General features: G+C 32.2%; 1 protein-coding gene across 1 annotated transcript; it reads left to right on the top strand.

Annotated features, from left to right (window-relative positions):
- The first annotated feature begins 287 nt into the window (after positions 1-287).
- Positions 288-6144, top strand: LOC143051191 (uncharacterized). The gene is made up of 5 exons (XM_076224181.1): positions 288-374; positions 1214-1345; positions 3617-3742; positions 5352-5436; positions 6064-6144. Exons 1-5 carry the CDS (start codon positions 308-310, stop codon positions 6080-6082), a joined length of 429 nt encoding a protein of 142 aa, XP_076080296.1. The 5' UTR covers positions 288-307; the 3' UTR covers positions 6083-6144.
- The last annotated feature ends 7329 nt before the right edge of the window (positions 6145-13473 follow it).

Here is a 13473-nt window from a genome sequence, read left to right on the forward strand (position 1 = left end):
CCTTCAAATCAATATCCGATCAGAATTACAAATAAAACTTCGTAACTAAATACATGAACGTTGGATAGACAAATACCGAGACACGTCTTATAACAATGCGAATTCACACTCAGTAAAACAGTTAACTCGGATAACTCTGCGACCTCAAACGGCCTATAGCCTATCGAACCTAATGTAGCAATCGAAGATTAGTCGGCGTAATGCAACATAATTTCCTTATTGGTCCATTGATTCGATTCATTTAGATATTTAAGCTACAACAATCGTCGGATCAGGCATTCTCTGAATTACCTTTCAAATACCTAACATGAGGAATACAGCTCTGCTAGTTTTAGTAGTGGCAATAACAATGATTTATCAGACTGAGTGTAAAGGTTAGTGTTTATTTTAAAGGATTTTTTTATAATGATGAAAGATACAAATATATATCGGTGTAAGTAGAGGTTGTTACATATATGTAGCTTAATGGTTGGTTTTACAAATCAAATTTAAGTAAAAATTACATGCTTTGTCTATGTTAAGTATGGAATACATTGTATTAAATGTTTAACATAAGTACACCGCATACTGTTAATTTGTAAGATTTCCATGTTCTATTCATCAACGGCTGTTGAATAATTGATAGTCTTTGAGGAATATGACTTTTCGGTTCGTGTTGTTAAATTGTTGTTAAATTTTTTTTCTGTGAAGTGATTTTGTCGGTTGTTTCTTGCTTTTTCGTCGATTTATTTCTCGTCTGAAGGACAATGAATAAGTAAATTTAGCAAAAATCGAAATTATATCGGAAGGAAAGTGTTGTCCAGTGTTGTTTTTTATTCAAATACCATTCAATTTATTGAGATTAATAATTTAATTTCATGCTATTTTAAAAAAAAAACCACTAACACATTACTGTATCAAAATGTTCTTCAACACAAATGTTTAGCACAAAGTACATTTAGAATCTGTTTTATGTATGTGAAATAATTGACAGTTTTTATTAAGAATCTGTCTTTGGAGTTCGTGTTGTTCAAATCCTGTTTTTTTTTTCTGTGAAGTGATTTTGTAGATTGTTTCTCTTTTCATCGTTTTACTTCTGGTCATTGTCTTAATTATCTAGTTAAAGCAGTGATTCATTCAACAAAAATATAATATGTTACCTATTAAAATTTTCGTAGTATTACAGGGTTTGATTCACTTGTCATCTCTACAACAATTTGTTATAAAATTACAGGCAAACCGAACTTTGCATGTACCGAACGAGATGGATATTGTTCAGACTCTAACAAATGTCCATCATTAGGAGGTAATGTGGAAAAACTATCTGTTAGATGCAAGTGTGGGAAGGCATGTTGCAAATGTACTGGTATGTAACGAATTTATTGTAGCAATAATTATTATATCATTCAATATCGACCGACATAACTAATGTCAAGGCCAATATGCTAGCCATGAATACAAATGTGAGAAATGAATGGTACACATACGCACAACTGATTAATTTTGAAGATGTTTTGCGTCTTCCATATTTCCAACAATTATTCGAAATAAATAGAATCAAATTATAGAATTTGTATGATATAAACTAAGAAAACAATAGTTCACCAATGTACAATCTGTTAAATCGATTAAGGAAGCTGGCTTGTAATGTTTTAGATGTTTGGTCAGATTTTCGGAATCCTCTGGTTTTATCCATTTGAATGCATTAAAAAAATTTGCCCAGTGACCCCCATTTTTCTTTTTGTAAATCTTTAACATGTATAATGATAAGTCATCTGTAAAAGTCTTTTAAAATTTTAATTACTTTTTAACAGTTTTTGAGAACTTCAACTTGTCAATGATAAAGCTATGAAAAGTCAAGAGAGAATATTTTCCCGCCAAAATTTCAATGACGTTTATCTCGAAAACAAGCACGGTGACCTATATATTTTTATTGCTCTTTGGAATCCTTTATTAATCCCCTATCTATATAAACTAGAGTTTTGAAACGTTAATTACTTTGAAACTGAGAAGCGAACTTTCTTAAGAAGAGACAAATCAAAACAACCGAAAACGAAGAGAAACATATGAACTTTAAGATAAGCGCGACCGAGTGAGTCAACAGGGTAAACGTATTCTGCAGTACAAGCTAAGAAGACCAGTCTTAAACTATCTCTATTGGCAAATTAATCTGAACTTATGTGTCAAACCAGAACTGTTATGCTAATGTGTTTTTAATTTCGTCTTTAATAGGAGTGTCATTATGTTTTTCTGTATATGCATCCGTCCGTCTGATAATCAATTTCTCTCGTATCAGGTAAACTTTCAGGGTTTTTTTCAGTAGGATATATTTTGGTTTAATGTAGTTTGTTGTAATGTCAATTTGAAACTTTGACCACAAAAGTCATGTACATTATACAGTGAACTGTTGAATAGTTATGCCGTATTGAAATATTGACCAAATCTCATAGTCATCGAGCATCTAAATAAAACAGTTAGGGCATTGTGTTCTATAGATACTTATTCTTATTGGTTTTGTTTTCAAATTATCTACATTGAGTCATGTATAAGGTTAATAGTATTAAAAACTCTAAGATACATTTAAGGAATGACTGTAATATTTTTATTGTCTATGAAGAAATAACATACAAAATTTGGTGCACACTGAATAACGCGCGTAGCGGGTTATTTAACAGTGTGCACCACATTTTTTATGTTATTTCGAATAGATAGAAAAAATATTAGTCATTTCTTATAATTTAATTCTAAATTCCATTTTAAACCGTAGAAAACCTTGAAAAAACGTTGATGACGTCACGGTCACATGACTAAATTATGTCTATGGGCTCATAACAAAATAACGTCATCCAATTAGAAGACGCGTTACATCCAAAATTAAATTATATTAAAATATGTGCAGTCCATAAAAACTGAAAAAACACAATACCCTCGAGGTCGTTTTTTCCAAATTTTACAGGTCGTTTTTAGAAGGCCCTCAGGTCGGAAGTCGCCTCTAAAAAGCCCAGAAGTCGCAGGTCGTTTTTGATCCTGCGGGAGCCTCTCGACTATATCAATCAATGGACTGACTTGAAAATAACTGTCATTTTCCTGACTTGGGATTTGCACTTTTCAATATTTTACTTATCTTCCAGTATCAAGACCCATTAACAAAACCTCTACATTTTATTACGCTCATCACCGATCATGACTTATATTTAAGGATCTTATCACATATATCACTCTTAGGATGTTACAAGAAGGTATAGATTTAATGTTCTATCTTTTAACATTTGAGAAAAACCCATTTGTATTATGAGTAAAAGCAGTATCAATTCCAAAAAAAATCCTTCCAGTACAATTAAACTGACACATGTAGTACTCTATCGGTCCTGCGTATTCAGAAGTAGTTAACTAGGAAGTCCACCTGACCAATTGAGAACATCTCAGTAAAGAATGGAAGGTGGGTTTTGTTCAATCTTTTGTTTCAGTTCAGCTGTACATGACTTGTGTTTTTGTTTTATTTTGTTTACTCTTTTTTGTCATGCTGGTATATTTGTACCTTTGAAATATGAATTTACATTTAGCAATCCTTTTTGTTCATCACAAGGCAGACTCCGATGTGATACATCTTTTTAATCTATCATCTTTTTATTCCTAGACACATGCCCTGTTGGTTCTACATGTATGAGTGAGGGTGAAGCCTGTTATGGAACCAAAGATACAAATGGCTGTTGTGGCAACAGGTTTTGTTGTACACCAACTCCGATAACGACACCGACACCATGTAAGTATAAAAAAGAAGATGTGGTATGATTGCCAATGAGACAACTATCCACAAAAGACCAAAATGACACAGACATTAACAACTATAGGTCACCGTACGGCCTTCAACAAACAGCAAAGCCCATACCGCATGGTGAGCTATAAAAGGTCCCGATAAGAAAATGTAAAACAGTTCAAACGAGAAAACTAACGGCCTTATTTATGTAAAAAAATGAACGACAAACAAATATGTAACACATAAACAAACGACAACCACTGAATTACAGGCTAATATGGTTATAATAAATAATAAACAAAAACGATAGGGGGAACATTTAAGGAATGACTGTAATATTGTTTCTGTCTATGAAGAAATAACATAAAAAATTTGGTGCACACTGAATAACGCGCGTATTCAACAATGTGCACCACATTTTTTATGTTATTTCGAATAGACAGAAAAAATATTACAGCCATTTCTTATAATTTTATTCTAAATTCCATTTTAAACCGTAGAAAACCATGAAAAAACGTTGATGACGTCACGGTCACATGACTAAATTATGTCTATGGGCTCATAACAAAATAACGTCAGCCAATCAGAAGACGCGTTACATCCAAAATTAAATTATATATAATTAACTACAATCGATTGAGAATAATCATGCATAATCAAATGAAAAATAATAATAATTATAAACAAAATGGACGCACAACAAAAATTTAACATATGAATATTTGCTTTTCATAAAATCTTCAAACAAAATAAAAAGGAATTCATCGAAAATTCTGAAATAAAATTCCAACTGTTTTAAAATATGAACTTCCACAGATTAGGGATTCTTGAATAATTCTAAATTTAACAAACAATGTCATTTACAAAGTAAAAAAATAAATGAAGCAACTGAGGGACTGATTGAACTTCATTAAAACAACTATGTCCTTCTAATGCAACATACAAGATTGTCATTATACAACAGACTAAATGTGCTTCACAGTTATCCTTTTATTTTATGAAATACAAATATCTTAGGGATCATCAGCCATGCATAGAATGGTAAAACTGGTTTAAAAATACTTGACGACGAGTATAGCTGAAACCTTGGAATCAGTAAACTGAGAATATGACCTATCCGTAAAAAATATTTTGAAAAAAGGACAATATATATAAATTTGGCTATTTTTGTATGGTTATATTTGATAACATGAATTATTATTGATATTGTTATATTTATAAATTAACTGTTTACAAAATTTTGAATATTTTGAAATACTAAGGCTTTTCTACCTCAGGCATAGATTACCTTAGCTGTATTTGGCAACACTTTTCGGAATTTTGGATCTCAATGCTCTTCAACTTTGTACTTTATTTGGCTTTCTTAAACTTTTTTGGATTCGAGCGTCACTGATGAGTCTTTTGTAGACGAAACGCGCGTCTGGCGTAAATATAAAATTTAGTCCTGGTATCTATGAAGAGTTTATTTACTACGGTTCTTCAACGTTGTCAGTTCTTATACGTCCTTGGCTTTCAAATATTCGGCTTGTTAGGATTCCTGATGAAGGTGAATCCAGAAAAGCGTTTCGGATGCATGAAGTTTATTGCGAGTTGTTTTCATTATATTTTCTTACAGGTGTAAGAGATTGTATTCATGATTGTACGGAGGAGTGTCTGCCAGGTTTAACAAGGGAAGGAGAGTGCTGTGGATGGATATGTTGGTAAGTTTAAGTGGTTTACAAACCAAATGATATGATTTTCTTGTACAGATGACATGATTCACGAATTAAGTTTATAATGTATCATTCTTTTGATGAATTTGCCTGTAGATATCTACTATGACAGATATGTAAGATATTGAATATGGTGGTCTAAACAGAATATTGATGTAGTATACGGCCAATTCAACAGTTGAAACAATTAGGAAGATATGTGGCAAAAACCCTATCCCACACAATATTTTGACTTTAGACATGTTGATAGTTCTTGTTCCTGTTCAGAAAAGTCAGTGTTTTTATTTAAACAGAAAATCAATGTGCCTGTCAAGAACATCATGAGAAATATTCTTTTTGTCCCTTCTTCGTGTCAAAGAATCAGTCAAAAAATCAGTTACAAAAATGCCTGGTTTCCGTTCTAAGTTTAAAATGAATTCTTTTAAGTTGATATTTGTAATTTTGTATTCACTGAAACTAATTAACTTAAATTCCTTTTTGTTTGCCTCAGCTTTTCAAGTTTTAAAAAGTCTTTAATTTTCAACTGTTTATATTGTCAAAACTAGCATCTTTGGGAGTAGAAGGTGTAATATTTATGTTATTATATATGTTAGCGATACAATTTTATCGTTTCAGTGCGAGCGGTGGACGCTAACCTTGAAGAAGACAGAAGAAAACATCTCGTGAAAAATCCGAAATAATAAAAAAATTTCAATATTGATTTTAATGAGTATGCCACATGTTTTCCGAATAACTGTCAACACCAAAAAATTGGGAACCCACACGGATATTTCAAACCCAAAATCCACAGATACAAAACAGTTAGTCGTGCAATTGTCTTAAATGCCGTTTATTGTTTGTTCATTGGTATGTCCTTCTTTTATATATTTTCATTTCGGAAATGCGTCATCTTATTTAAATTCTAGCAGTGGTCAAATGGTCATAGTAGTTCATTTACAAATAATCACTAACCTTTCACCACTGAGTTTATACTGCACGTTTTAAGCTCCGTTTGACCCCAATCTTGATAGACTAGGATTGTTATTGAGAGTGTAAAAAGTTATTAGTTCTCATCGAGCTATTCGACTTCCTCCACCAATACAACCTGTCCACTATGATAAAGACAAGAGTGCCAAAATTGGCCCAAAACACCAACAAACAATTAACAATTTCTAGCGATTGTGTACAAGGGAGAAAACTGGAACCGATAAAATACATTTCGAGGTATATCTATAAGACCCTTGTTGATGAAAAGTTCAATTCTGGTATGTAATAAATAGAACAAGTTATATTATTACACCACGCCTTGAGTATGATGGATAACATACGTTATATCCTTAAGTCATTTCTTGTAGTTGATGGATTGATTGATTGTTCGTTGCTTAACGTCCAGTGGCAAATATCTTGCAGTTGAAGAATAGTACAAGTTATACCTTTACGTCTATTCTTATGTATGATGAATAGAAAAAAAAGTTATAGCCTTACACAACGTCTTGTGTATCATGGATAGTACAAATACAGCTAAGATAATCTTTTCTAATAGCTTATCAAATGTACGCTGTAATAAGATCTTCGAAAACTGATTTTGTTATTGATGATTTAAAACATAAATTTATCAACCTATACACTTGATACAGTTATATACACCTACTGTTCCGTATAAACTTATATTTGGAGTTCCACAAAGGTTCTTCTCAATCCTATGTTCCATTCTGACTTATGTTTAGGTTTGCAAAAACAAGGTAAAGTTTTATGACACTAAATCCTTCGGTTGTGCATTGATTGGTCTTTTAGTCTGGAAACATGATTTAATTAGAGTATGTAATTGGCTTGAGATGGCTTTGCGTTAGGGAGCTACCATTTGATTTTTATGGGGAGGCTAGGATGAAATTTGAAAAAAATAGGCAGGACAGCAGTTTTGAGTAAAAAAAAGGCAGGATGTGACACTTGCAAAAAAAAAAGTCAGGACGACAATTTAGGTAAAAAAAAGTCAGGATAAACTAAAAAAAAAAAAAAAAAAAGGCAGGACCGATTAGAGTGAAAAATAAAAAGGCAGGACAGAGATAACAGTTAAAAAAAAATGCAGGACAAAATTTTTCATCCTAGCCCCTCCCCCCCCCCCATATAAAAATCAAATGGTAGCTCCCTTATCACAGATAGATCGATATTTCATGCCGTTTGGACCTTTTGGATTTTAGCTCTTCATCTTTTATATAAGCTTTTGATTTCAAATATTTTGGCCACGAGCATCACTGAAGAGACATGTATTGTCGAAATGCGCATCTGGTGCAAGAAAATTGGTACCGTTAATTTAATTAAGTCGGTTATGTGCTTTGTTTAGATACTATAAGTCACACCTTTTCAATTGTATTTTATTGTTTGTTCGTGCTGATGTTGCACTAGTACTGTTACATGTGTTTACCACTATCCCAGGTAAGAAGCAGTCTTCGATAGCAAACCACTTTTAACACGACACAGTATTTATGAGGCCTGTAATTAAGGGAGTACCTAATACTACGGGGAGATAACTCTGTAAAATCAGCTAAACGTTTTGATTACGTTGTGTTGTTAAGGGAATATCAAGCTTTTCAATGATCAAAATAAGTGTTCATAAAACTGCTATATAACCAGTGTAATTTTTCTGATAAAACGGTTGGTTCAAATTTTTTCAAATTTTTATATTCTTGTCAAAGGGTCAAAGTAATTAACTTTGTCAAAATTTTAAGAAAATTAAACGAGCCAAATTAATTTTAGTCAAAGTGTTGGGTACCACCTTTAGTGGTTGTCGTGTATCATATTTGTTGTTTCGTTTAAAGTGTTGTCCACAATTTAGATTGGTTCTTGTCTTTGTCTGTCTCTAACTGTTTCAAAGTTTATCATGGCCGGATTTTGTAATGTCCTTCTGTTCTCTATTTGACAGTTTTGTCTTTGGCACCAATATAACTTTTTCTATTCAACATAACTCTTCAGATTTTTAACACCAACTTCGCATTTCACTGCACATAGAATTATAAAAGAAAAGGTCCTAGGAACACATATTTGTGTTTATAAGAGATAAGGTCTAGTGTTTTGGTTTCCATTGGAATTACCTGTTGCCATACTGTTCAATATTTTCTCCGATTGACTAAGGGAGCTACCATTTGATTTTTATGGGCGGGGGCTAGGATGAAAAATTTTGTCCTGCATATTTGTTTAGCTGTAATCTCTGTCCTGGCTTTTTATTTTTCACTCTGTTCGGTCCTGCCTTTTTTTTTTTTAGTTTATCCTGACTTTTTTTTACCTAAATTGTCGTCCTGTCTTTTTTTTTTTGCAAGTGTCTCATCCTGCCTATTTTTTTACTCAAAATTCCTGTCCTGCCTATTTTTTTCAAATTTCATCCTAGCCCCCCCCCCCCCCCCCCCCCCCCCCCCCCCCCCATAAAAATCAAATGGTAGCTCCCTAAACAAACAGTCATTTCATGTTCACAGTGAATAAAAAGATAAGAAGATGGTGTATGATTGCAAATGACACCTCTCAACAAGAGACCAAATAACACAGAAATTAACAAATATAGGTCCAATACGGCCTTCAATAACATGAATAATGAGAAAAGCTCATAGCGCATAGTCAGCTATAAAAAGGCCCCGATTTTCGTCCTTTTTTTAAAGCTCGTACAAATATATTTTATATTTTCCGACAATGTACATATATTGTTATGTAAAGAGTAAAAAAATAAAATACTGAACTCCGAGGAAAATTCAAAATGGAAAGTTCCTAATCAAATGGCAAAATCAAAAGTTCAAACAAATTAAACGAATGGATTACAACTGTCATATTCCTACTTGGTACAGGCATTTTCGGGTGCGTCTAAACACTGCTAAGGAGTCCTTAGTGCACTAAGGACTTATAACATGCCACTAAGGACTAGATGGGGTGCTGTTAAATGTAATTTCTTTTCATATTATGGTAGAGAATGATATTTAATGCATAAATTTCAATTTTTGTAGAAAAATAATCATAGATAAATAAGATATTCAACATTATTTAGACACGTGCCCGTATTTCTTTGATGTTCCGAAAATCAATGAACCGTTTGACACGTGTCAAATTACATAACTGATTACACGGGAATCATGCTATTTGTTGTGTTTAATGGACAAGATTGGTAAAGTTGGATACTAATAAATGAATTGTTGTTGAAATACTATTAATGTGGGGTTTTTTTCAGTATGAAGAAGTATTTTTTTCTCAAGTGTATTTTGTAATTATTTTTTTGTAAATAATAAATTTGTCTCCAGAACAACATATTATATCTAATGAAGGTTGTTTAATTTGATTTTCATATTAATAAATGACAGAATATATATATTTCTTTTAAATATTTTAATTCACATTTATATATATATATATACATATATTATACAGATATTTACATTACATTTAATAGCACTGAATATAAGACATTTAAATGTTCAAAATCGCGGCTGTGTTCGGTCAACCCTAGGTCTTTTTGTCTGGCATGGTTTCTTGGCAAGTCTTTGGGGTAATGGCATAGTAAAGTCATACAGAGTACTTGTCACAGTTTTTTCTTTTTATATTTTCAAGGCATTTGTACAAAGCATTCTCTATTTCTGTCAACATTATATCTTTAACTCTAAATTAACACATACTGGAAATTATTCGTAAATAATGTACTAAACACTATGGAACATTTTGAAAAACATTCATCTCTTTCATATTTATATATTTGAAATAAAACCTAATCTGACTAAAATTCGTTAATTTGATTATTTTGAACTTCTTTTACTTTTAGAAAAAAAAATGTCAAACAATTTCAAATAAATAAGTACCGTATGAAGCCTTTGTAAACTGATATCAAACTGGTTGAAAACTAGTGGTTTTGATAAACCCCAAGGACGCCACATGATTTTTTTTTTCAATTCGATCGTTATTCGTACTAGAACGTATAAAGCAGTAATAGAAAGTGGATAAATAAAAATCATGATTTATAGTTTTTTTTTCGGAATTTACTCATGTTTTAGTGAAGCCATTTGTATATACACGCATCTTTGTCGGTATTAAAATAAAAACCAAAAAGTTATAAATATATATATTCATTTTGTCCTTTTAATCATTTTAAATAAAAACAACACATTTTATTATGAGTATCAAGTATTAATCTTTTCGATACAATTGTTAATTACTTAAATTAAAGAATATGATTGTTTAATCAGTTGTTATATTATTTGGCACGTGTCAATCGGTTCATTGATTTTCGGTATATCAAAGAAAAATGGGCACGTGCCTAGAAAATGTTGAATATCTTTTTTATTTATGATTATTTTTCTATAAAATTTGAAATTTATGCATTAAATATCAATCTCTAACATAATATGTAAACATAACACGTATAACAGTAGTCCTTCTAGTCCTTAGTGGCATTGTATAGTCCTTAGTGCACTAAGGAGTCCTTAGCAGTGTTTAGACGTACCGGGCATTTTCTTATGTAGAAAATGGTGGATTAAACCTGGTTTTGAAGCTAGCTAAACCTCGCACTTGTATGAAAGAGGGGCGAAATATACCAGAGGGACAGTCAATGTCATAGATTGAAAATAAACTGACTACGTCATGGCTAAAAAAGAAAAAGATAAACAGACAAATTATAGTACACGAGACACAACATAGAAAACTAAAGACTAAAGACACGAACCCCACGAAAAACTGTGGGTGATTCAGGTGCTCCGGAAGAGTAAGCAGATCCTGCTCCACATGTGGCACCCGTCTTGTTGTTTATGGTATTGCAAACCCGGTGAATAGTCTGATTCGGTATGTCACATTCGTGAAGATGGAAGGGGATTGTAGTAACGACGTAAGGAACATATCCGATATCATCTGTGAAACGGTTATTCCATAACGGTCAACCAACTCTGTGATGTAATCCGTAAAATTTACGAAGGGATATTTCAACCTTACTATTTGGAACTAGCTTCCTTGTGAGCAACAACTCTGATCGAGGAAATTATGATAGGATGGCTTCAAACCATTGATGTTGCATCCTTAGCAGTACAATTTGGAGTAACTGTTAATGCTAAGCAGCATTATTATAGTATTAATGAATGGGTGTTTTTATAATGGCCCTGTTATATGTCCAAAGTCTGTAATAATGGTCGAGGAAGTCTGTAATGGCCCGAGGCAACGCCGAGGGCTATTACAGACATCCGAGGCCATTATTACTGACCGAGGACATATAACAGGGCCATTATAAAAACACCCATTTCTTAATACATTTATTAACCAACTGAACAAAAGTGTAAATGTTGCTGCTAACTTGATGTACTGTCTTACTCTTTTAATGACAGTTTAGTTTGAACAAAATAATTTGTACTTCACCATTATAAAGCTTTAAATATACCAAATATCGAAGATATTAAGTTGAAAGAGATATGTGTTAAAAAACAGGATGAACAGTGATCCCTTTAATATATGGTTCTTTAATGTTGGTTGCTGGTTACTAAATTAAATAAAATACAAAAAGGTATTTAACTCTTTACAACTTAGTTTTATTAACTTTATTAAAAACCCTAACAGGGCTTAATACAGACAAACTGGGCATTAATACAGGGCCATTACAGAGAAACAGGGCCATTACAGAAAAAACAGGGCCATTACAGAAAAACAGGGCCATTACAGAAAAAACAGGGCCATTACAGAAAAACAGGGCCATTACAGAAAAAAACAGGGCCATTACAGAAAAACAGGGCCATTACAGAAAATATGTAATTTCTAATAAACAGTCACTTTTGGCAATAATGCACTTAGTTGGTTAAAAAAAATTAATAAAGATAGGTTTTCAATATATTACCCGAGGGTATCACTAGCCAAGTAGTCAGCACTTCGGTGTTGACATGAATATCAAGTATATGGTCATTTTATATTGTGACTACACACAATAAGTTTAAAGAAATTTGAAAAGGTAGTGTGGTCAGCCAGTATTGACATTGTTTGATAATTACAGAGAATTAATATTAAAGTGTTAAATTTTGAAGAAATAATATTGTAAGTTTTAAAAATGCGTTTTAATGAATAAACAAAGAGAAATATGTTTCTGAAAACTTGAATATAATATTATTTCAACAATATTAACATGATAAATGTTTGGCAAGAGACTTTTGATAAGATGAAATATTTGAACGTATCTTTTAGAATTATTCTGCTATAGATGCAATAACACTGATAGATGTCAATATGTATGTATAAATGATGGTGTTCAGCAACTATTGTAACTTTTGCCTGAGTATGGATTCATATGAATAGTAGAAGCTTGTTTGGCCCTTCAGTTTAATGAGACTAGAACACACCCGCGAAATCTCGGGAATTTACAGCTTGTAAACTGTTGTAGAATGAATTTTTGTAAAAGATATTATGACTGGAGGTATCAAAAGACCTTTCCTTTTTTTCCAAAGTCCGTTCTTTTAAATTCAATTATTTTTCGTGTTTCTGGCCTTATACCACAATTATTCTTCCCCTTTGCTACAATGCATTTTTTGGTAAAGTCAAATTAAATTTAAAATTTGAACCGCTTCAAACATGAAATAAATGAAACTTCTTATAGACCATTATTATTCTAATAAATGTGCTTCTAGGACAATCTATTAGTGCCTTTCCTTTTGAGAGCTCTATTAACATGCCAATGGTAGGATTTGAATCTCGTATAAATGACTAAGGCTCATTTTAGGGGTGGTCTGAGGGGCCCTGATCCCGAAATCCCGGGCTTAAATACATGAAATCCCGAGGTGCGTATTTTAACAAAATTCATATCCCGACAAGACTAAGACATGAGGTATAATAGTTGTGGTTCTTGCGACCTAAAAACGATGATATGGAGAACGCTCTGATTGGCTTATTTATTTTTCATTTTTGAAATCTATCATACGATTAGTTGTTCTTGTGCATGTTTAAAACCGGAAGTCTTATCTATGACTAAAAGTCAGTTTGATAATGGAAACAATATCCGGACACCTATTTTGTCGTTTTTCTCCAAAAATAACTCAATCTGAATAATCATAA

This window comes from Mytilus galloprovincialis, chromosome 11 (genome assembly GCF_965363235.1).
Source record: "Mytilus galloprovincialis chromosome 11, xbMytGall1.hap1.1, whole genome shotgun sequence".
NCBI lineage: Eukaryota > Metazoa > Mollusca > Bivalvia > Mytilida > Mytilidae > Mytilus > Mytilus galloprovincialis.

Bases quoted from the DNA above. Each gene is read 5' to 3' on its own strand.
- LOC143051191 (XM_076224181.1), top strand. From the start codon at position 308: ATGAGGAATACAGCTCTGCTAGTTTTAGTAGTGGCAATAACAATGATT. The intron at 1,346-3,616 runs GTATGTAACGAA...TTTTATTCCTAG, and splicing joins GGCATGTTGCAAATGTACTG to ACACATGCCCTGTTGGTTCT. The intron at 3,743-5,351 runs GTAAGTATAAAA...ATTTTCTTACAG, and splicing joins GATAACGACACCGACACCAT to GTGTAAGAGATTGTATTCAT.